Below are 24328 nucleotides of genomic sequence, written 5' to 3' on the forward strand. Positions count from 1 at the left end.
ATAACATATAAGAAAGTTTTAAAGCGAATAAAAGTTGAGCAGCTCTCAGATGTGAACTGTAGACTAACATACACAAAGATTATTGAAGAAAAAATGAAAGAGTTTGAGAGCAGGAACCAAATCTTGGAGATTCAGTCGCAAGTCTTGAAGAAAACGCTGATTGATTCAGCCAAAGAGGCATGTGGTGAGGTTGTCTGCAAAGGATAGAAAAAGCAGGACTCTATAGCGGACACAGGAAGTTAAAGAGGCAGTGAAGGAAAAGAAGAAATCATATCAAAAGTTCCTGGCAAATAAGTCAGCTTTTGCTCTTAGAGACTAATGCAAGAATGCTAAACACTGTGTAAAACTAGCTAAACAAAAGTCATGGGAGGACTTTGGCAAGAAAGTAGAAAATAAATATCAAGAAGGTGGCAAAATATTCTGGAGGTTGTTGAAAAGCTTAGGAATGGAGGAAAGAGTGCTGTCAAAGGAGTTAGAGATGATAAAGGTGATATGAAAACAGGAGAAAAACATATCCTTGAAGTATGGAGTAATTACTTTGAAAAACTGCTAAATGAAACAAGCAGTGATGACAGCACAGTGGTAAAAAACACTGACCAGGCATGCAGTCAGGAATACATATCCATACTTGAAGTAGAAAAAGCCATCAAAGGCTTGAAATGTGGAAAGGCAGCAGGAGTAGATGATATTTGACCAGAAATGCTGAAGTATGGTGGTATAAAAGTCTTACAGTGGCTGCACTGCATAGTTCAGAAAGCCCGGACAGAGGGATGAATTCCCGATGATTGGAGTAGAGCTCTCATAGTACCCATATATAAAAAAGGGAAATAAAACTGAATGTGAGAATTACAGAGGTATTTCCCTACTGAGTGTTCCTGGCAAAATCTATGCAAGTATACTTGAGAAACAGTTGAGAAGAATTGTGGAAGAAAAGCTTGGTGAAGAACAAGCTGGATTCAGGCCAAATAGAGGCTGTCAGGATCAGATCTTCACTTTACGACAAATAGTTGAGAAAGCATGGGAATATAACAAAGATCTGTATTTAAGTTTTGTCGATCTGGAAAAGGCATATGACAAGGTGCCAAGAGAGAAGCTATTCAATACGCAACAGTTATATAGTGTCAATGGGGCATTATATCAGGCAATACTTAGTCTGTATTTGAGTTGTGAGTCGGCAGTCAGAATTGAAGGATGTACAGGAAGATGGTTTAATGTTAAATCTGGTGTGAGACAAGGATGTACATTATCTATATGGATCGCATTATGAAGGAAAGTGGTATTAAACATGATATCAGAATTCGAGATGTTAATAACAGCTCTTTGCTTTATGTGGATGATGTTATACCTCTAAATAAATCCGCTACAAGTTTGCAAGATTACCTGACTAAATTGCATAACTGTTGTAATAGATATGGTATGAAGGTCAGCATTAAAAAGACAAAGACAATGAAAATAGGCAGAATCATTGAAAATGTCAACTGCATTGTGAACGGAGAATCTGTGGAACAAGTAAAACAATTCAGCTACTTATGCATGATTTTTAGTGAAGATGGTAAATTAAATATGGAAATAGACAACAGAATCAACAAAGCTGGTGTGGTAGGAAGTCAGTTGAATAAATTCATATGGAATAAGAGAGAAATTAGTCGGAACTAAATTAGCTGTATACAAGACAGTGTTCAAACTAGTTTTAACTTTTGGATCTGAGAGTGAGGCCGGAAGTAAAACACTTGACCAAAGACTAGAGACCGCAGATATGAGAGTCCTGAGAAACATTAGAGGCATGAACAGATGGCATCAATGGCAATATCATATTAAAAACAAGGATAAACTTGACATTGTCGGCATCCAGGAATGCGTTAGCAGAGGTAAGCTCAGGTGGGATGGTCACTTTAACAGAATGGGTGAGGAAAGATTAGCAAAACAAGTGTTCTTTACCAGGTTGGCAGGAAAACGACCCAAAGGAAGACCAAGATATAGGTGGATTGATATGGTACAATGTGCCTTAGACGATAGAAATATAAGATCTGATAATGATAATATTGGAGTCTTGACAACTAATAGACTGATTTGGAGGAAAATTGTAGATAGGAAGTTAGTAATGATGTAAATAAATTTTTCATGTAGTACTATCATATCCTGTACATCCTTTGAGGGTACATGTCAGGAATTTGATGATGAACTATTCAATCAATGTCAAAACATAAGCTCTAACCTTTAACATGTTGTATTGCATTTATATAATGTTGTAAGCATTGTTATTATTTATAAACACAGACAAAATTTCATTTTTTCCATGGGGGTGCTGCAGTGTCGCAGTGCCTATGTACGTGCTGCCCAGTACATAGGCAATCCTGTATAAAACACACCTGCATAAAAACTACTTTGTTACTGTTAACTAAAACATGAAAAAAAATGACATATTTTGGTAGCAGTAATACCAACACAATGTATCATCTACTCCAGCTGCCTTTCCATGTTTCAGGTTTTTTACCATTTTTTTTAACCTAAAACATTGATATGTATTTCTGATTGCATTCATGTTGTGTGCTTTCTGCCACCATGCTGTCACTGCTTGTTTCATTTCTCATTCTTTGAAAGGAGCAATTACTTTGAAAGAATGAGAAATGAAACAACTAGAATATCTGCAGTTTTCTTTTCATGTCACCTTTATTATCTGTAATTCCTTTTAAAGCACTCTTTTCTCCATTTTTAAGCTTTTTCAATAGCTTACAGAACATTTTTGTCACCTTCCTGATATTTATTCTCTATGTTCTTACCAAAGCTTCTGTATGGCTTTGTTTAGCAACTGTTACACCATGTTTTCTTTCTGTATTCTCTCAGAGTGCAAGCTGATTTATTGCCAGGAACTTTTGATGTGATTTCTTCTTTTCATTGACTGCTTCTTTAATTTCCTGAGTTCACCATGAAGTTCTGATTTTTCTATCCTTGCAGATAACCTCACCATGTGCTTCTCTAGTTGAACCAATATTTGTTTTTTGTCTGCCAGTGAATCCCCAAGGTTTGGTTCTTGTTTTCACATTCTTTCATTTTTTTTCTTGAATGATGTTTGCATATTTGAGTCTACAGTTTATCTCTGAAAGCTGCATGACTTTGGCTAGTTTTAAAATTTTCTTACACACTTTTCAATATAATATTCAATTTTATTTTGCTGAAAACTAAATGGTGATCACTTCTAGTTTCAATTCCTCTGCATGCTTGTGTTTTGAATCAGGAGGAAGATGTTATGAAAATAACATACTCAATGAGCATTTCCTATTTCTCGAATCTTCTCTCCACATAAATTTGTGCATATACGAACATGGTATTAGTAATAACTAGTCAACTGAAGTTTACCTGAATATTTACCATATTTATCAGGTATGCTTACATAAAATGAAAATTCAGTAGGGAAACTAATCTGTAATTCTCACATTGAATTTTATTTCCTCATTGCACACTATAGATTATAAATCTATAGTGTGCAATGCTCAAATAGTATAAAATGTTTATACTATTTGAGCATTTTTGTTCAAATATTGTGCTGCTCCAGTTGTTCCACATTACTTACCCACTTCCAAAATATACCCATTCTTATACGAACATGGTATTAGTAATAACTAGTCAACTGAAGTTTACCTGAATATTTACCATATTTATCAGGTATGCTTATATAAAATGAAAATTCAGTAGGGAAACTAATCTGTAATTCTCACATTGAATTTTATTTCCTCATTGCACACTATAGATTATAAATCTATAGTGTGCAATGCTCAAATAGTATAAAATGTTTATACTATTTGAGCATTTTTGTTCAAATATTGTGCTGCTTCAGTTGTTCCGCATTACTTACCCACTTCCAAAATATACCCATTCTTTCACCGCTGCTATTGCATTTAATAATTCTTCAAAATAATTACTCTAGACCATCCTTATTTTGTTTGATTCCTTTTTACAGTACATTTTCATTCATTTCTAAGCTTTTTAATAGTCTCAGAACAATTTGCGAACTTCCTGATATTTCTATATTTTTTCCAAAGTCTTTTCATGCTTTTTGTTTAGTTACTTTGAAGAAAGATGGGATTATATCATCATCATCAAATTCCTGATATGTACCCTCAAGGGGTGTACAGGTATGGTAGTACTACATGAAAACTTACACCATTACTAACTTCCTATCTATGATTTTCCTCCAAATCAATCTGTTACCTGTCAAGACTTCAACATTATTAGATCTTATACTTCTATCTTCTAAGGCACTTTTCACTGTATCAATCCACCTATATCTTGGTCTTCCTCTGGGTCTTTTTTCCTACCAACCTAGCAAAGAATACTTGTTTTGTTAATCTTTCCTCTCCCATTCTATTTAAGTGACCATACCACCTGAGATTAGCTGCGCTAACACATTCCTGGATGCTAATAATATTAAGTTCTTTCCTAATATCCTCATTTTTAATATGACATTGCCACTGATGCCATCTGTTCACCTCTAATCTTTGGTCAAGTATTTTATTTCTAACCCAGTTCTCATATCCATAAGTTAAAATTGGTTTGAACACTGTCTTGTATACAGCTAATTTAGTGTTTTGACTCATTTCTCTCTTATTCCATATAAATTTATTCAGTTGACTTCCTACCATACTAGTTTTGTTGATTCTTTTGTCTATTTCCATATTTAGTTTACCATCTTCACTAAAAATCATGCCTAAGTAGCTGAAATGTTTTTCTTGTTCTATAGGTTCTCCATTCAAAAGGCAGTTGACATTTTTAATGCTTCTAGCTATTTTCATTGTCTTTGTCTTGTTATTGCTGAACTTCATACCATTTTGATATCACTGTTCGTAAATTTTGTCTTGTACAAATGTTTAGTCCTCTGACTTTATTATTGTTTATTTTATAGTTACCTTTTTTTTCCCTGTAATGCATATAACTGATGACCTTATTAATAACCAGATGCCATAAGATTAAATTTACTGATGCAAAATGTATATAAAATAGTTTTATAGTCAACTAACTCAACAGTCAAGAAACCCATAGAGATCAAATGAATGGATTTCCCATAGTACATCTTCAGCGCAGCCAATGATGCTACAAAAATACATTATTGGGTACATAAGTTTTTTAAACAATAGCCTATTATAGGGAATAAATCATTGCCAATATTCCATATGTAAAAAAAAAAAACAAAAAAAAAACAGGCTGTTACATAATTTTTTTTTTACCATAAGTTTTAATTTTTTAGTTGCTTTCCTCCTTAACCAATCTGCTTTAAATGCAAGTTCTTATAGAAAACAAGCCCACTTATAAAAATCTACAGATTTAGAACTTAAAATAATATAAGCTCCAAATGATATTTAGGTTTATCTTGAATGCAAAATGAAAATATTGAAATACCTTATTAGTCTGTGTTTTGGATGAGTGTTCAGAATGAATATCAGCTGTTTTATTTGGAACACCAGAACTTTTCCTTAGAAAAGCTGGCCTTCTAATACCATTTTTTTGAAATACTTTGGACGGTAAATCCTTGACTTCTAGTTCATCAGCACCACAGAATGAAGAAGATCTAAGAAAAGGCTGTGGCAAGCTTGAAGATTTTTCAGAATCTGAGACTGACGTACTCATACAGTCTCCTTTTTTCCAAAAGGCAGTCTTTCCAGGATCACTATCCATTCTTCTATGACCCAACTAGAAATTACAAAACAAAATTAGCATCTATTACATCATACTTCATTATTACACAACATAAAGTTAATTGTTTTCACATAAAGAAAGAAATCTGATTTTGCATTAATTTTAAGAAATCTTATTTCTTAAAATTAATAATTAATTACTACAATAACTGAATTTTGTCAGTAAAACAATTAATTATATTGTTAAAAATTATAATGCTGGCATTAAAAATAATGTAAATGAATTAAGAAAGATATTAATAAAAATTTGCGCATTTTTATAATATTGATTACAATAAAAATGATTTTAATACTTGGTGATTCTCCCACCCATTCCTACTTTTTCCACACTGCTGTAAATGTGTGTGGTGTGCAAGAAGAAATTGGATTTTCTGTATATATGACTTGGCTAATTTTTTTTACTTAATTATATCATGGGGACAATACATTATATGACACTACAGATACTATATTAAGTAAATTTACTTAAGATATCTACACGTTTAAATTTTTTTTTTTTCTCCTCGACAACAGCATCATTAGGGTGAATTTGTATTTCCATACAGATCTGAAGCAAAATGTAAAAATATCCAGAATTCAATCTAGATTTTTAAACCAGGTAATAATTAGGAGCTAAACCGTGAACTGCATCTATGATATGTTTTGTGTACCAAGCAAGCAGTTGGTGTAGCAAAAGTCCAATGTGCTAAACAATCAGATAAGTGATTTCTAAATATCACACAAAAATGATACTGTTCCTGTCCATGCAAGCAACTTACTTTGTTAGATTCAGAAGCAATGAAACAAAGTACTTTTTTGAGATGGAAATCAAAACCAAAGATGAATTCATTTCTTGCTTACTGCAGAAATATGAGAGGGAGTCTTGACTTCTCCCAGTCTTACCCATGTAAGACTTTCCACATGCAAACTTTTATTTGCTCATGCTTGGGATAAAAACAAGAATATAATTTCTTGTAAGAATAATCCACGTATTACAAACCATATATATGGAGAAATCTCTGAAGAAGCAGCCATACTAGAAGTCAGTCTGAGAGAGAGAGTCCATATGGCAATGTTATATAAATTTCTTATCATTTTGCAATACAGTTTGAAAGATTTGAATAACTTCTTTAATTTTCTTAATGATTACTGGCCATTCCTTTGACCAAGCTGTTTAATATGAGTCACAAGGATGGTGCAAAGACTGATGTATCCAACTATTGACCAATCTGAATCTCAGGGGTGGTCGTGAAGATTTTGGAAAAATTGGTTAGGGCTCGCATTCAGAAATGGGTTAACAGTGAATCTCTACTTTGCAATGAACAACATGGGTTTAAGAGAAGGTTATGTTTTAGCAACTTGCTCACATTCTATAACAATGTTACCATTGAACTAGACAAGGGGAATGGATACACCATGATAGACTGTTGCATAAATTGGAGAAAATGGGTTTGGGTTATAGAATATTAGCATGTCTAAGAGGATGGCTGAATGACATATCAAAAAGTGGTATAAGGGGGATATGAGTCTGCAATATTTAAAGTAACAAGTGGTGTACCACAAGGATGAGTGCTTGGTCCACTGTTATTCAATCTGTACATTAATGATATTGGGAAGGATTTGACAAGCGACATACAGCTATTTGCTAATGATGCAAAGATAGGTAGAGTAATCAGTAATGCTGCTGAGATGCAGTACTTGCAGAATGATTTGAATAGGCTAGAATTGTGGGCATGGGAAAATGGGTGTCAGTTCAATGTCAATAAATGTAGTCATTCACTTCGGCTTAATTAGATATCCAATGTCATATTATATTGGTGGGATTAGGCTAGAAGAAACTGATGAGGCTAGGGATCTTGGAGTGTTAATAGATAGGAAGTTGAAGTTCAGGGAACATGTGGTAAAGATTGCAAATACAACTCAAAATATAATTGCAATGCTGAAAAGAACGTTCACATGTAAAGATAAGGATGTTATTTTGCCTCTTTACAAGGTCTTGATAACACTTCATTTGGACTATTGTGCGCAGGTCTGGTCTCCTAGTTTCTGTTGTGATTGTGATATATTGGAGAGAGTACAAAGGAGAATGTTAAAAATGATATCTGGATTGTGGAATATTGATTATGAAAACAGATTGAGAATTTGTAGATTGCAGACACTAGCAAACAGGAGAAAGAAGGATGATATGATTGAGACCCACAAACTTCTGAAAGAGTCATACAGGATTCCAATTGATGGAATTTTTCTATTTATGGAAGGTAGGGAAAGGAGGAGAAGGACACTAAGAAAGGGGTGAGGGCTAGATTTTTCTCTCAGAGGGTGGTGCGTGATTGAATGGATTGCCATTGGATGTTGTGAGTGCAAGCAGGGTGAATGAATTCAAAAGTATGATAGCTGGAATGTATAGTATGTGGCTTCCCTCAAGGAATATCTGACTACTTGGAGGTCTCTCTTAATAATAATAATAATTACCATCACAAAATCAGATTCACCATTAAAACAAAGAAATAACCATCCCCTTTCCAAATATTAATAATTAAAAACAGATGATATCTTTATGTTTATAGAAAATTCACTCATACATAGCTTCATCGTAGCTCTTTTAACAACTTTTGAATAAATAATAAATTTCGTATGATGATACAGTGGCCGCGAGTCCCTTTCACGGATGGTACAGCACCATCTTAGTCCCCCCAAATTTTATCTGGGTTCATAACCGGCATAGCTGATGAATCAGACCTATGGCTGAGTCAGTATTCCTGACTGTAATCCGTGCGTGTTCATGGGGCCGGTTTGTCTGCTTGCGGGATGAAAACCCCCAGAAAAAATTCTGCTGTCTATGTCCAAGACTGGCTAACTTGGCTACGGCTGAGAAAGATCCTTAAGCTCCTCATGTCGTCGACAGGAATCGAACCTAGGACACTTCTTCCCCAGGCATATGGTTGCGAAGCACAAAGCCACTAGGCTAACTGCGCGGACACAACTTTTGAAATTTGGCAATATCACATTAAAAAGCACAGTTATTTGTATTTCAGAAGATGAAGGTAAAAAAAAAAAAAGTTAAGAAAATTTTTTTCTTCTTCTTAGAAGAAGAAAACATAGACAGATCGTTGTGGATAACTCTTAGTTATCCACAAAGATCTGTCTATAAATTATTGTTCACAGAAAAATTACCCATGAACCATCACAAATTTCATATAAGAACTATTTCTCTACCATACTTAGGTGTGACCTTGAAATATATTACAAGACATGGCAGTCAAAGTTTCTCATAAGTAGGCTGACCATATTTCCTTGAGACAAAAACGGGATGGGTGTTATGTAACATTCTGCATTATTGAAAAAGTAAGATGATAAAAAAAGTTTTATTACATAAACATATTGAGCTTACCATTATTCTTAAGTGACAGAACCCATACAAAAATTTAGGTAGACGTAGAGGGGGGGGGGACTGTATTTCACCAAGATAGTACCATGAATATTTCTCCGATGAAGTGATCTTAAGGAGCAAATTTGGGTCTTTCAACATAAAACTTCTCACACTCCATCACACAATTTTGTCTTACAACTAACATAGCCTTTATTGTTTCATGATTTAATCTAGATTTCTCCTTTGACCACATACTGTTCATAACGGAAAATATTCTCTCAACAGGTGCTTTACTTCCTGGAAGACATAGAATAAACTCTACAATATTGCTTCTTTGACATTAAAAGGATCGACATAAAGCTTTAAAAAATATGAAATTTAAACCACCAGCATTGAATAACAAAGTCACTGGTTAGCATACAGGCAAAACAAAAACTAACGCTACAGAAGAACAGACACTGCATCTGAGACGAGCAAATGTTGCCAACATGTACTTTTTTCTTTTTCTTTTTTAATTTTCTCTAATAAATCACTGCAAATATCGATATTTAGTATCGAACAATGTGACTCCATGGTTATACAAATTACTGGTATCCATGATATTGATATACAATTATAAGTTATGAATAATAATTTATGATTGACCAATATGAAAGTATACTTATATTTTCATTAAAAACGGGACAAAATTGACATTTTTATTAAAACGACAGGACGGCCGGGAAATACGAAAAAAAATGGCACTGTCCCGTTCAAAATTGTACGTATGGTCAGCCTACTCATAAGCCAATTCAAAAACTTCAAAGCTTTAAGAAATATTGGAACTCATTTGCAAGCACCCATATGGAAAGATGGCTAATGAGACTTAATGCAATTATCTTTCAATGATGTTCAAATTGAGAAAGTGGCAAAAAAATGAATTCACCCACATAATATTATCAAGTTAATTTTGATAATAGCATGGCACTTAACACAAAACCTTGGGAAACTCCCTCTTCTTCTTGGTTAAAGAATTAGGATAAAGTAATTCTTTATCCTATTATTCAATATTCAAATTTGAAAGATCCAATAAGGCAGAAAGCTGATGAAGAGAAAAGATTCCCTCTAAGAACAAAATTGTTTATGATCTAAGTATACCAAACTTCCAAGCTGTGATATGTTTTTTCTCTGTTTCCGTGTTTTTTACCAATAGCTCTGATGGATGCTTCCAGTTGAAATAGATGATCAAATATGCTAAACAGTGTTGTGTTATACAGAGGCCAAATTGTGTTGTGAAAAAAACAATTATTATTAAATCATTATTTCCAAGATTTCACACAAATAACTAGTGATAGCAATGGATAATAATTTGTTGAATTGTTGGATCCTCACCAGATTTTGGAAAGGCAATAATAATTGCAATTTGCTAGGAATCTGAAAATTCATTCCTACAAAAAATTTTGTTGTAAAAGTATAGCAGATCCTCGAAAGATAGCAACAAACATTTCATCATCTCATAATAAATGTAATCTAGTCCTACAGCAATTGCCCAATTTTGAAGCATAGTAGTTTTCAGCTGTTTTCTTGAAAGGCCTGTTGTAGAGATACAGACCATTCAAAGAGAATAGTATACAATGTTTTTCTCTTGGCATTTTAGAACAAGGAATTCAAAGAAGAAGAAAAGAATTGCAGATATTTTGGAAAAACTCTGAGAGTATTGTAAATTAAAGGTTTCCTTTATCTTTTTGGGTTTAAAGTTTGAGTCTGAACTATTTTCAGGACTGGGGCAACTCGTATATAGAAGCTAACGACTTCACATCACTTGCCTTAGTATTTTATTATGCAAACACATATCCTTATGGGTATGTATAATGCTATGAATTATGGGAAGAATCACTACCCAGACCAGTTTCAACCTTTATTATGGTCTCATCAGTGGGAGCCAGACCCAGAGGGTCTGGCTCCCACTGATGAGACTTTTATACTAAGGTTGAAGTAATGCGGAAGTCATAATTTCATATACGAGTGAAGTCATCAGCTTCTATATATGAGTTGCCCCAGTCCTGAAAATAGTTCAGTCACAAACTTTGCTCGCTTACACTTGGATAAAGGATTAAACCAAGTATATAATTTCTTGGTATCTTTAATTTATAGGATAACCAAGTAGAAAAACTTCCAACAACTATCTGAGGGTATTGGCAATTACTTTTGCAGCAACTGTGCATCTATCATCTTCTAGGATCAAAAATATGTGGATGGTGGTATATTTGTCTTTCATTTTTCAAATTTTATCCCTGACATTCAAACAGTCCTTTACCACTTCCCATGCTCTATCAGCATTCAGCCCTTGCAGTTTCACATGCCATGGTACCAATCTAAGCAATCTCCTAAGGTTGTCATACTTACCATCCTTGTAATTTCAAATATACTCCCTCTTAACTGAAAATTTCACACATTTATACTTCACTTGGATCATTGTAATCTATCAGAAAGATATCAGAAGAATCTTGAACAACTGAGATGTCAAAACAGCTTCTGGGCCTGATGATATTTCACTAGCTGTACACAATAGATGTGCTCCTGAATTAGTACCCATTCTTTATCATTTTTATATTATATTATACTCAGCTAGCATCTACCCTATAGCATGGAAGTAGGTCCAATACACAGCCAATCTCAAAAAATGAGAAGTGCCTAGTGTCAAGCTAACTTATTGCTCTTAACCTTACTGCTGTTTAAAGTAATGGAAAGAGTCATTAACAGTTAACTTCTTTGATACTTGGACTAATGTCAACTTATCAATGATTATCAATATGGATTCTGCCAATCAAGATCCACAGCAGATCTCGTCCACATGAGATGGAAAGGTTTGGAGAAAGTTGTGCTTTCACACTCAGCATTTTTTTAAGGCTGATGGAATTTGTCATTGAGAGTTTCTAAGCAAACCACCATCTTATAGTCTGAATGACCTGAAAGAAAATTGGAAATCCAATTTTCTTTCAAGTCATTCACTGCATGTAATAGTGAAGTGGGTTCTCTCTTCAGATTTTCTAATTTAGGTGTTTCTCAGGGATTTGATATTTTGTCCACCCACTCTCTTCCTTTTATTATTATTACATAGGTATCTTCATGGAGTCAGAAACTCATTGCAGGAGATCCAGTATTCACACAATGTAATAGTGAAGTGTGTTCTCTCTTCAGATTTTCTAATTTAGGTGTTTCTCAGGGATTTGATATTTTGTCCACCCACTCTCTTCCTTTTATTATTATATAGGTATCTCCATGGAGTCAGAAAACCCACTGCAGGAGATTCATTATTCACACAACACCTATTATACCTCTCCTTAAACTCATTCACTGATACACTCACAATCACCTCTGGCAACATTTTCCACCTATTCACTGCTCTTTAAGCAAACATAACTTTTATACATAAAATTTTTCTCAATGACTTCAAACCTTATCCAGGTTTGCTGATGACAGTATTCTCTATTCATCCTTACTTGTGTGACAAATCTTGCAGTGGTCAAATATTTCAAGCTTCAAGATCATCTACAATGACTGACCTAAACACTGCTCTCTATACCATTCCTCAATGGTATGATAATGATCTAACTTCCAAAACATAGATTTATATTTTTTACCTACAATGACCTTCATTCTTTCCCCCTTACCTTTAATGATGCTTGGTTTAACAATCAAGATCAAATCTTGCTTCTCAAACTGACACTTATTCCTAGTCTTTTCTGGCATAACCACTTCAATACCATCCCTGGATTTTTTTTTTGCAAAAGATTTTACTTTTCATCTATTCATTTACTTACTCTGCACAAATCCCAAATTTGCCCAATCATACAATACTGCTCTCATATTTGGAGGTGGTGCATTCAAACCTCTAAAAACCCTTAATACTTTTCAGAAGAGTGAAGTTTGGCGACTTTTCTATCATACTCTTCAGCTACTGTCTCTTGAATGGTCAGTTTCTGCACTGTCTTGCTTCTACAGATATTTCCAAAGAAATGTTCAGCACAACTGGTATTTATCATAATCCCTATTTATGCTAAATCTACAATGACACGAGCAACAAATACCCAATATCCTCTTCCATTTCAACTGCTAACTAAACCTGCTATTCCCATTCATCTTTCATTCCTTACTCAGTTCTGTGGAAAAGCCTTCTCTAAGAAGTATTCCCACCAAGAGTATATCTTCCAGCTCTTCAAAAAAGAATATCAACAGATCACTTTGCTGTTGGCCTACTGATAAGGATATTAATTCGGATGAAAAACTTGCTACATATTTTAGGAAGCCTCATTTTCAGACCTTCAGCCCAAAAAACTTAGTTCCCAATGGCATCCACTAGGTAGCTTCCATTAGGACTGTAAGCCTCACTTTTTCCCTGCATCAGTCTCTTTAACCAAGAATCTATATACAGGTAACCCTTGTATAACGTGGATGTTAGGTTCCACATAAATGCTGCATTATATAAATCGCGTTATGCGAGACTCAGATCACATAGAAAAAGTAGGGTTAGGTTCCGAAATCATTTTTTTTTTTTACATTATATAAACAACGACATATCCAATGAAAAAATATTTTTATTTAATTCAGGTAATTCATGTAAGTTAAGAAAATATATAAACTATGAAACAAATAGATAGTATAAGCTTATAAAAATACAAATTGTATGTAAACTTCATTGCACATAATGCATAAATGTTTTAGGCAAAATAAAATAAAATGCATATTTTAATCGTCATCACTGTCTTGAATCTCTTGTATATGACTTGTATAATACTCATTGCATACTTTGGCTGGCTTAGTTATCAAAAAGTCAGTAATAAGACCTTGCTTACCACTATGCTGCAATTTTTTTATTAAGTTCATAATATGGAGCTAAACAAACATCCAATTGTCTCGTAAATTTTCCTGAGCGCTCAATTGAGGGATCATTATTTGTAAAATAACTTCCTAACTTTCTTGTCAAGTCCAATCATTCTACTAATTTCTTTAAACTGAATACTTTAACGGATTCATCACAATCAGAATCTTCGGCAGAACTTTCCCCACCATTTGGTTCTACGTCATCTATTAATTGTACCAGTTTTTCCTCATTTAAATCTATTTCCCCATCAATTAATTCACTAATTTCATTTTCAACCATATCGCAAAAGACTCTTTTGGGATATGGTTGAAAGTGGCCATTACTATAAAAATAAAATTTTTTACATAAAAAAAAGGCATTACATATTGTACGTAACTCACCAGAAAATAAAGTGCTCAGCTTGAGATTAATACACTTATGATTTTTAATGCGCCTTCCTGGCAGAAAATGAAGACAATTTTCAACAATAAACACTTTATATGGTAAACAATTGATGTACATGCATATTAAAGGGTATTTCCCCTAATATAAATTCGCTACTTATAACTACATGTGCGATATGGGCAGACGCAAATTTAACGAAGATAAAATTTAATTTTTATGTCGTGCAGTGAAAAATATATGAAAAGATAAAGGATTATTACAATTTGTAGACAGCGTTATATCAAAACCGCGTTGTATAAGAGTTACTACAATTTGTAGACAGCGTTATATCGAAATCGCGTTATACGAGGGTTACCTGTACTTGTATATTGGTGCCTGATGATCACCAATTTGAATGATAGGATAGTGAGACAGTAATTAAAGTTAGATATTACAACATATATGTTGTCACTTGCTTCCCAGAAATACCAACAGAACTCACTAACCTTAGCTGTTTAATAGAAGACATTCACTGAAAACAATGAGAAAAGTAGTACATGTAAAACTGATTTCTTTACCATCTTTGTGAAGAAATCAGTTTTTAAGCAATGAAAAGGATATCATAGTCAGCATACTCCCCATAAATGATTTCCTGTGAATTATTTTTAATCTCTATGATTAAAAAAATTGCAGCAGCTTAAGGGATAGTGATCTGAAGATGATTCAGAAGTCCTCTTATGAATATATCAAACAGGACTACATTGAAAAAAACAACAATGATTGGAAACTAACTTAAGCTTATATGTGGTGTTTCAACTAATGAAGGAAAACTGAACAAAACCTCATATGCCTACCTTGTGTATATTATATTTCTATTAGTATAATGCATGCAATAACTTATTTATAATGTATTTTGCAAAAGTGGTGTAAAAAGAAGCTAACATGAGAACATATAACCCCAAATACTCAAACTATGATACTTATATGAGGAACTTACCTTGTTTCCAATGACACTGCTATTCAAGGAAGATCGTATATCTTTTTTTGTAGAGCTTTTATTACTGCCACTATTAGGTTTAGCAGTACTTCTAGGAAGACGAAGACTAAATCTTCCTCCATCTTGCCTTGACAAGCTTACTGTAGGAAGAGGTAGCTGACCATCATTCTTAACAGTTTTTCCCTGAGAATCTTTATTTCCAATACCTTTTCCAGTGCCTGATTCTGTATCTAGACCTAGCCTAGCTCGCCGAAGAGCAAAGGCTCTATTAAATTTCATTTGCGGACCAGAATCACATCGGCTTTTTCCTGAGGGATAACTTAATGAGCTTGGCTCAGTACTAGTAGAAATATCCGATAAAACACTACCAGTTTCAGATTTACTTTGATCTAGTTCAAGATCAGATCCAGAAGAATTCCAAGGCATGCGTCTCCAATGGATACTTGCTGGTGGAGTTCTAGAGTGAGGACTGCCTTCAGATAGTGAATCACTCATAGTGCATGTTATAGAAGTATCATGGCCATCAGCTGCATATGAAGCATCTAAATTAAGTGGACTAGAAGGAGAAATACTGGCTTTCTTATTTGTATGTGCAATCACATGCGATGCTGAACTTTGTCCATAGAAAGCATTTTGTTCATGAGGTGATGAATCGTTATAAACAGAATGAGGATATTCTTGTTTACCACTAGATCCTTTGCCTCGTATGACATAAGTTCCATAATGAGCGAGTTGTTGCTTGTTACTTCCTGAAAGTGTTTCTGAATTGCTTATGGATGATGATAGTACAGGAGGTACTGGAAGTCTACGTTTAGGTCGTGGTGGAGCACTATTGCTTTTCTCCCCTCTCTTCCACAATCCATTTTTATCTGAATCTGAGCCATCTCCGTCTAGGGGAGAAAAAAATCCTATAAGCAAAATGCTAATATGAAAACCTGATATGAGTAAAATAGAAATATATAATCAAGCAATCAACATTTGCAAAATGCTGGAGTGTAGATGTAACAAATATTTCAATGATGCTTCAATGAATGTCTGATATTTCAATTTCTATGGGTAGTATTAACATAGTTCCCCACACCCACAGACTCATAGAGTATTATCACGTTTCATAAATAGGAAGTCGAGAACTATGCAAACTTCACTGCCTTCTATGGCTAAACATCACAAGATTATAACATTAAACAAGCATTAACAAAACACTATAATTAACTTATAGTTAACTAGTATAGAATAAATTATTAGTTTCTTATACTGTAAAGTTTTTCTATAATGAACTTCATTTAAAATTGTCACATTAGGAAGTTGGGCAGTATAACCCTAACATCCTAAGAGAGCAAATGCTGTTACAACTGCCTGTCCAGAGGCATTAAGTAGCAACCCTACCACTGGACTTACCCAGTGAAAGGCTAGTAACCTGCCCTGGGAAAATTTAATATACTTTCAACTCTCAGTCAAAAAAAAAAAAAAAAAAAAAAAAAAAAAAAAAAAAAAAAAAAAAAAAAGCCACATGGACTATCAGGGAAGTGACTATGATTTAGGAAAAGGTAAACAAAACTTGGGCAGATGAGGGTAATGTTATTTGTGAGAGTCAACATGGATTTGTGAAGGGGAGCTCTTGTTTTAGTAATATGCTAGCCTTTTATAATAAAGTTACAAGAGCATTAGATGAGGGAAAGGCATATACTGCCGTTTTCTTACATTTAGCAAAAGCATTTGACAGGGTGTCACATGATAAGCTGATATTCAAGTTGCAGCACATGGGTCTGGATGTCAGGTTAGTCAACTGGATTCAGGATTGGCTGTCCAATAGGTATCAGAGAGAGTTGTGTATGGTGTGGCAGTTTCAAGGAGGCAGAGGGTTACAAGTGGAGTCCCACAGGGCTCAGTACTGGGACCTATACTGTTTATCTTTTATATTAATGATATTGTCAGTGGATTGCAAGGGGATAGTCAGTTGTTTGCAGATGATGTGAAGGTGGGAAGGGTTATTAGTAACAGTGCAGATGTGGTAGCCCTGGAAGAGGATTTGAATAAGCTAGATTTTTGAATAAGGGCAAATGATTGGGTGTGTCGGTTTAATGCAGCAAAATGTAAGGTCTTGAGGTTTGGGACACATCGATGGAACGCTGCATACTCTATTGGAGGAGCTATACTGGAGGAAGTAGGGGAGACAAGAGATCTGGGGTTGATGATTGATATAAACCTGAAATTTAGGGGACATATTGCAAAGGTGGTGAAGGTAACACAGAGGATTGCTGCAATAATGAGAAAGACACTGACCAGCAGAGATAAAAGAGTTATCATTCCATTGTATAAGATTCTGATCAGACCACACTTAGACTATTGTTCACAGATTTGGTCCCCAGGATTTGAAGGAGATAAATTAACTGTGGAAAGGGTACAAAGCCGGATAACAAAGATGGTTTCAGGACTGTACAATGTTACTTATGAGGATCGGCTGAGGGAATGTGGATTGCAGAGTTTGGTGGATAGAAGGAGAGGTGATATGATTGACACTGGGGAGTTCTTTTGCTTGGCTGAACAGCGTGAAGGAGTGATGACAAGGTGCCATCCCTGGAAGTTACGAAAGGAAACTGTGAGCAAGAGGGCGAAGAGTGGTTTCTTTGCATGGAGGGTGGTTGAACAATGGAATGCATTGCCTGATAGAGTGGTGAGAGTGAGAACAGTCAATTAGTTTAAGGAGTGGTATCACAGACTTTGTGTTTCCTAAGAGGAACCTCCCACGATGAGTCTTTTGACTCTATGGAGGCCTGAATAATAATAATAATAAAGCTTTACTAGAAGATTTTTAAAAAATATTATTCTAAAACTGAAGTACTGATAAGAAAATTATTCTTACCTTGCTGCTTAAGGCCTAGCATCCTTTGAATTGATCCATGAACACTAGATTGCTATTTGAAATAACAAATATTAATAATAACAGTACTCAACAAATAATGTTTCATATAATCATTATTATATAATTGAATACATATGATGATTCAAATGGTAAACATTTGACTACAAACATTGCAAAATATATGAACTATATATATATATATATATATATATATATATATATATATATATATAGAACACATGGATATTAGAAAATGAATTTAAATGACTCTATACCGAGAAAGAAAAGCTTAATGTTAAGATACAACTAGTTTCATTGAAATTCAACTTCTTCAGGTATCGCAGGCAAAGAATTAAATAAAAAATAACAGAGACATGATAAAATACATTAACAGATCTAGTAAAAAACACACAAGTACATTTAAAACAGGAATGCGTGCTTGAGTTTCAACTGAAGTTGACTACGTGCGTGAGCTGGCACGAGTGCGCCAGTACTGGACAGTGGCAATGTGTGCATCAGAAATATTGTAGCTAAGGCTGTTATTAATATGAGATGAATCAAGTGATATTTCTCTAGATTCAATTATTCTTCTTTCAAGCTCATCATAGCACACATGGATATTAGAAGTTTGTGGCCAGTCTACAAGGTGTTAGCAGCCTTCATCCAAGTTGATAGAGAAGAGAACGTGGCTAGAGAGAGCGCTTGCCCTGGTTCTGTTGTAGGAAATGTCTCTTTGGTGTTCTTCCATGCGTAAAAGGATAGATTTAGCTGTCTGGCCGTAGTATGGTTTGCCAAAATCACATAAAATCTTGTAGACTCCTGGATACTGAGTAGGAAGATGTTTCATTTTAGGTCTACTTAGTATGGAGCGAAGTTTAGGAAACGTAGTGAAGCAAGTTCTAATGTTGAATTTCTGAAGCATTTTGAAATTTATTAATCTTTTTAAGAGAGAATACATTGTTAACAAAAGACCTTTTAAGAAAATTGAGTTCATATTCAATTTCTGTTTCATCTGTTAATAAAGATCTGGCTCGATGTGCCAGGGTTGAAATAATACCAAACCTTTGTGGAGGATAGTGATGGGAAGAAACATGAAGGTGTCTGTGTGAGTGGGTTTTGGATTTTTTAGATGGCATGCATGCGTTTGAATGCTTCAGTCAGAATCCGGTACATGACCACGTGTTGTGTAGTTTTTCGCATATTGTAATTCTGTTAGCTGAGAGAATTGATGAGATATTTCCATATGTCTTTAAGAATAGCACCACTGCTGCTTCTTTGAAAGTTCTGTGTCTCTAGTCATTCTCGATGTAAGGCATAGAACTGTTTTTCCAATCTATAACATGATTTGATGTTGAGAAATGATGAGCTAAACCAGATGTGATGATTCTATTGTGATTGACATCCATCACATGTTCCTTCTGTCTTATTTCAAAACTTCTAGAGGTCTGTCCAATGTAAGAAAGGCCACATGGAATTTCATATACTCCAGGAAATTTGAAGAAAGGTACCTCTTTGGGTAATCTTAGGACTTGTCTGATCGTGGTAGTTGGTTTAAAAACCACTCTGATGTTATGAGCGTTTAACATTCTCGCCAATTTTGTGTATACTGAATTAATATATGGAATGACAGCTGTGGACACATATTGGGACTCCTTTCCATGTTGTGGGAGGTTGTCTTTAAAAAGCAATTTGTTTAAAATGTTAGAAGGGTATCCATTCAGAGATAGAGTGTTAGCTATTTGTGACAGTTCTCTCTGTACATCTACATTAATCATTAAATCTTATGGTTTTTAACAATAAAAGTTCTTAGTTTTAATACATTAGACCAAATATGAATGAACAATTTAACTTCATAGATGATTTACATTAAATAAATTTTTAACGGGAATTTTTGTGCCTATATATCTAAACCATCTTCAGTATAAAAAAACAGGAAAAGCAGAAAGAAAAAAAAAAATCTAAAAAGTGCCACCATAGCTTTGGTAAGGTAACAAAGCAGTCAATTAATTCCTAATTTGAAGAAATAAAAATTATAAATAAAAAAAGCAAACTTTTTTTATTTACTGCGTGTATTTTCAAGGCCAATTTGTCTGTATATGGGATGAAAATCCCAAGTTTTCAGGAGAAAAAAACCCTGCTACTTTTGAATGAGATCGGCTAACTCACCTTTAATTGAAAAAACCCATATAAAGATTCTTCTCATCATGACAAGAATCAAACATAGGTCTTTTCTAATCGAAGAGCACAACATACCATCATTGTTCCAACTGCATTACGAAGGTGCCTACATTAACTCCAAAGATCGGTATATGCCTTAAACATAAGTGCAAAAAAAATTTGGAATGCAAATATCAATAGACAAAACAAAAACAGCTTGCAAAGGACCATCTCCAGTCAGAAGTAAAATCATAATTGAAAATAAAATTTTAGAACAAATTAACTGCTTCAAATACCTTGGATGTCTTGTATCATATATAAAAGAAGCTCACATTGACATCAAAATTTCAAACTTTTTACAAAGATAACAGGAGTGATCAATAGCATTTTCAAACCTAACCAAGTTCAAAAGCATACGAGAATAAAAGTTTTATAAAGTTTTGGCAAGACATTCTCTACTGTACGGAAGTGAATTATGGACTATAAAATCTGCAGAAAAAAAAAGAATAGAAACTGGACAAATGAAATTCTTTCAAAGGAGAGCAGGGTATACTCTCTGGGACAAAAAAAAAAAAAGCACAGAAAACCTAGGGAGACGAGTAGTGTGATAAAGGGTGAGAATGACGAGCGGAATATGAATGAAAAAATAAGAGTGGGGAGTGTGGAAGGCTTGAATAATTGTCAAGTTTTTGGAGATTGTCTTGATTGGGAGGATGAATGGCAAGCACGAGAGATAGATAAGCTGAAAGAGGAGGTGGAATGTATCGAGAATGAGATGAGATAAGGCGAATCAGAGAGAATAGAAACAGTAGAAGAGAGGGAATGATAGAAGAGGAGATAATAGAAACAGTCAGAGAGAGGGAATGAGAAGAATGTGAGGGAGTGCTGGAACCAGGGATAGAACGATGCCAGGAACAGCAGGTAAGTAGGAGAGCAGAGAGGTAAGAGGTATGATGTATGGAGACTCGATGATCCGTGGTGTGCAAGATAGGATACCAGAGGAGCAATTAAGCGGGGTGAAAGCGTGGATGAAATGATTGTGATGGTGGGCACGAATGATTTGAGAGGCAGTGTAAATCGGGTGGTGAGAGATCTGAGATTCATGCTTAAGGTTGTACAAAAGAAAATGTAGAGAGGAAAGATAGTGTGTGTTACCCAGGTATGATAATGTCAAGCTGAGCAGAAGAGCAGTAATAATGAATAACATAATAGCCAAATTGTGTGAGAAGAGAGGATTGGAATATGTGGACGCTTGAAGGGCATTTGAGGACAGAAAGGATCCGATTGTGAGAGACCGCTTCATCTGAATGAGGAAGGACATAGGCATCAGGAGAGATTGCGCTTTTATGAATGAATCAGTGCATCAATGCAGGGAAACTAGGATTCCCAGGGTGGATGGTAGCAAGGGTGGCCTCTTGTGGGAATGGGCGCTTGGGAGAAGGAGGATGACATCAGGTATCACTGAGTCCAGTGGAGTTTGGAGGAGATAATGATAGGTATAGTAGCAGTGACATTTTTATGCTTTATACTAATGCCAGGAGTATCCGGAATAAAGGAGATAAATTGGTGGCGTTGATTGCATCAGCCTAGCCAAAGATTATTGGGATCAATGAGACGTGGTTGACGGAAGATGAAATATTAACAGGAATAGAAGTAGCAGGGTACAGCATTTGTTGTTTTAAGGATACTTGCGACATAAGACTGAATGATATAATCACGTAATCACAAGAAAGATATTTATTTAACCAAATATTTCGGTCTGGAAATAGCAGACCATCGTCGGTGGTATTACAAGAACAGTTTAAAAAATATACAAGCTAGAATACTAACAATAGATCGTTGAAATTAGAACATGCCGCGTGATGTTATATCACTAAGTATGAAACGAAATATTTTGAAGTAGAAACATGATTGAATTTGCTATTAAAAAAAAAAAAAAAAAAAAAAAAAAAAAATTCCTTGCAACTGTGATCTCTCTTACTTTGGACAGACTGGACGTTCTCTTGAAAAAAGAATCCAAGAACATCAATCATCCATTCTTCACAATAAACCTGAAAAGTCTGGTTTGGCTCAACACGGGATTGAAACTGACCACAGCATCCTTTGGTCCAAGACGCGCCTCTTACATAGATCCCGTTACAGGTTCGAACGTTTGTTCAAGGAAAGCGTGGAGGCCTTGCTCCATCATCCCAACCTGAATCGTAATGACTGCATATCTATATCAAAAATCTGGGAAAGCCTAATCAAGATTACTCATTAATTTTTTTTTTTTTTTTTTTTTTTTTTTTAATAGCAAATTCAATCATGTTTCTACTTCAAAATATTTCGTTTCATACTTAGTGATATAACATCACGCGGCATGTTCTAATTTCAACGATCTATTGTTAGTATTCTAGCTTGTATATTTTTTAAACTGTTCTTGTAATACCACCGACGATGGTCTGCTATTTCCAGACCGAAATATTTGGTTAAATAAATATCTTTCTTGTGATTACGTGATTATATCATTCAGGGTACAGCATTTTTTTGCAGGATAGGAAGGGAAAACACAGTGGTGGAATACTGCTTATGATAAGTGATGACTTATGTCCTCTAAGAGTGGAGGCTTTGGAAGGCAGTGACACTAATGGTTTTGAAAGCATATGGTGTGAGGTAGAGGATGGGCAAGAAAGGATATTTAGTGGGATGTTGCTACAAGCCAAAGAGCACAGAGGGAGGCGGGGGGTAGGAGTTGTTTTAGGCAGTTCAGCTTGGCAAGTGCAAGAAAAATTATTGTTATGGGAGATTTTAACTACAGCAATATAAGATGGAAAGAGGAAAATGCATGTAGTAATAACGTTCTGCAATTCTTCAGGGACAAATGCCTTAGGCAACATGTAATAGAGGGAACAAGAGTTTTGAATTTGGTCATAACATCAGAAGAGCTGATAATACCTGAGATGACATCTCCTCCCCCCCCCACCCCGTTGGAGTGAGTGACCATGTGGTTTTGACTTGTAAGATGAACAGACATGCAGGAATATCTCAAAGAAAAGGGAATTATAAGACAGGCGATTATAAGTCTTAGATGTCAACTTGGGGCAGTTCTATGGAGGGCAGAATTAAAAGGCCGAGATATCATTAGTGCATGGGAAATTGTGAAGGAATATTTGTTGGCAGCACTAGTAAGCTGTATTTCACGAGTGAAGATGAGGACACAATTTGGTGTAAATTGGATGACAAACAATATCAAACAGGAACTGCAGGAGAAAAAGAGGTTATGGAATATGACTAATATTCCATAACCTCTTCTAATATGGTAAGGAAGAGAAACTGGAATATGGGAAGAGACTGGCACTAAGATCAAAGATAATCCTAGGGAATTTTTTTAGTTATCTGGCCAGTAGGAGAAGTGATTATGGAAGAATGTTGTTCAATAAACACTTTATTGGAGTATTTCATCCTGGAGAAGTAAGTTTTAATACTAGAGGGATATGGCAGGTTTGAGGTACAAGTGGAAAGTGTGTTCCAAATACTGAGTACCCTGGATGTCAGTAAAGCTGTGGGACTGGATGGTATTTCACCACAGGTTTTGAGAAAATGTGCTAAAGAACTAACAGCCCCGATGACCTGGCTTTTCAATAAAAGTTTGGCTATGGGAAAGGTACCCAAGGAATGGAAGGAAGATAAGATAGTGCCATTGCATAAGGGTGGAAGACCATATACAGCATTGGGCAGATGAAGGTAATGTTATCCGTGAGAGGCAACATGGATTTGTTAAGGGCGCTCTTGTTTTAGTAATATGATTGTCTTTTATAGTCAAGTGATAAGAGGCAGTTGATGAGGGAAAGGCATATACTGCCATTTTTTTTTTTTGATTTTGTAAAGGCATTTGACAGAGTGACATGATATTTAAGCTGATATTTAAGTTGCAGCACATGGGTTTAGATGTCGGGTTAGTCAACTGAATTCAGGATTGGCTGTCTGATAGTATCAGAGAGTTGTGTATGGTGGGGCAGTATCAAAAGAGGCAGAAGGTTACAAGTGGAGTCCCACAGGGCTCAGT

The 24328-nt window shown here is 35.0% G+C and overlaps 1 protein-coding gene across 1 annotated transcript in view; it reads right to left on the bottom strand.

The window, feature by feature from the left end:
• Positions 1–24328, bottom strand: part of LOC150102194 (uncharacterized) — a 238490-nt gene that overhangs the window by 64259 nt on the left and 149903 nt on the right. The window contains exons 10-12 of the mRNA XM_090399106.1: positions 18127–18178; positions 15264–16153; positions 5395–5685 (exon numbers count right to left, since the gene is read on the bottom strand). Coding sequence (XP_090255232.1) covers positions 5395–5685; positions 15264–16153; positions 18127–18178 — 1233 coding nt within the window. The remainder of the gene's footprint in view (positions 1–5394; positions 5686–15263; positions 16154–18126; positions 18179–24328) is intronic.

This window comes from Typopeltis vanoorti, chromosome 10 (genome assembly GCF_054136105.1).
Source record: "Typopeltis vanoorti isolate ZY-2024b chromosome 10, IOZ_Tvanoo_1.0, whole genome shotgun sequence".
NCBI lineage: Eukaryota > Metazoa > Arthropoda > Arachnida > Uropygi > Thelyphonidae > Typopeltis > Typopeltis vanoorti.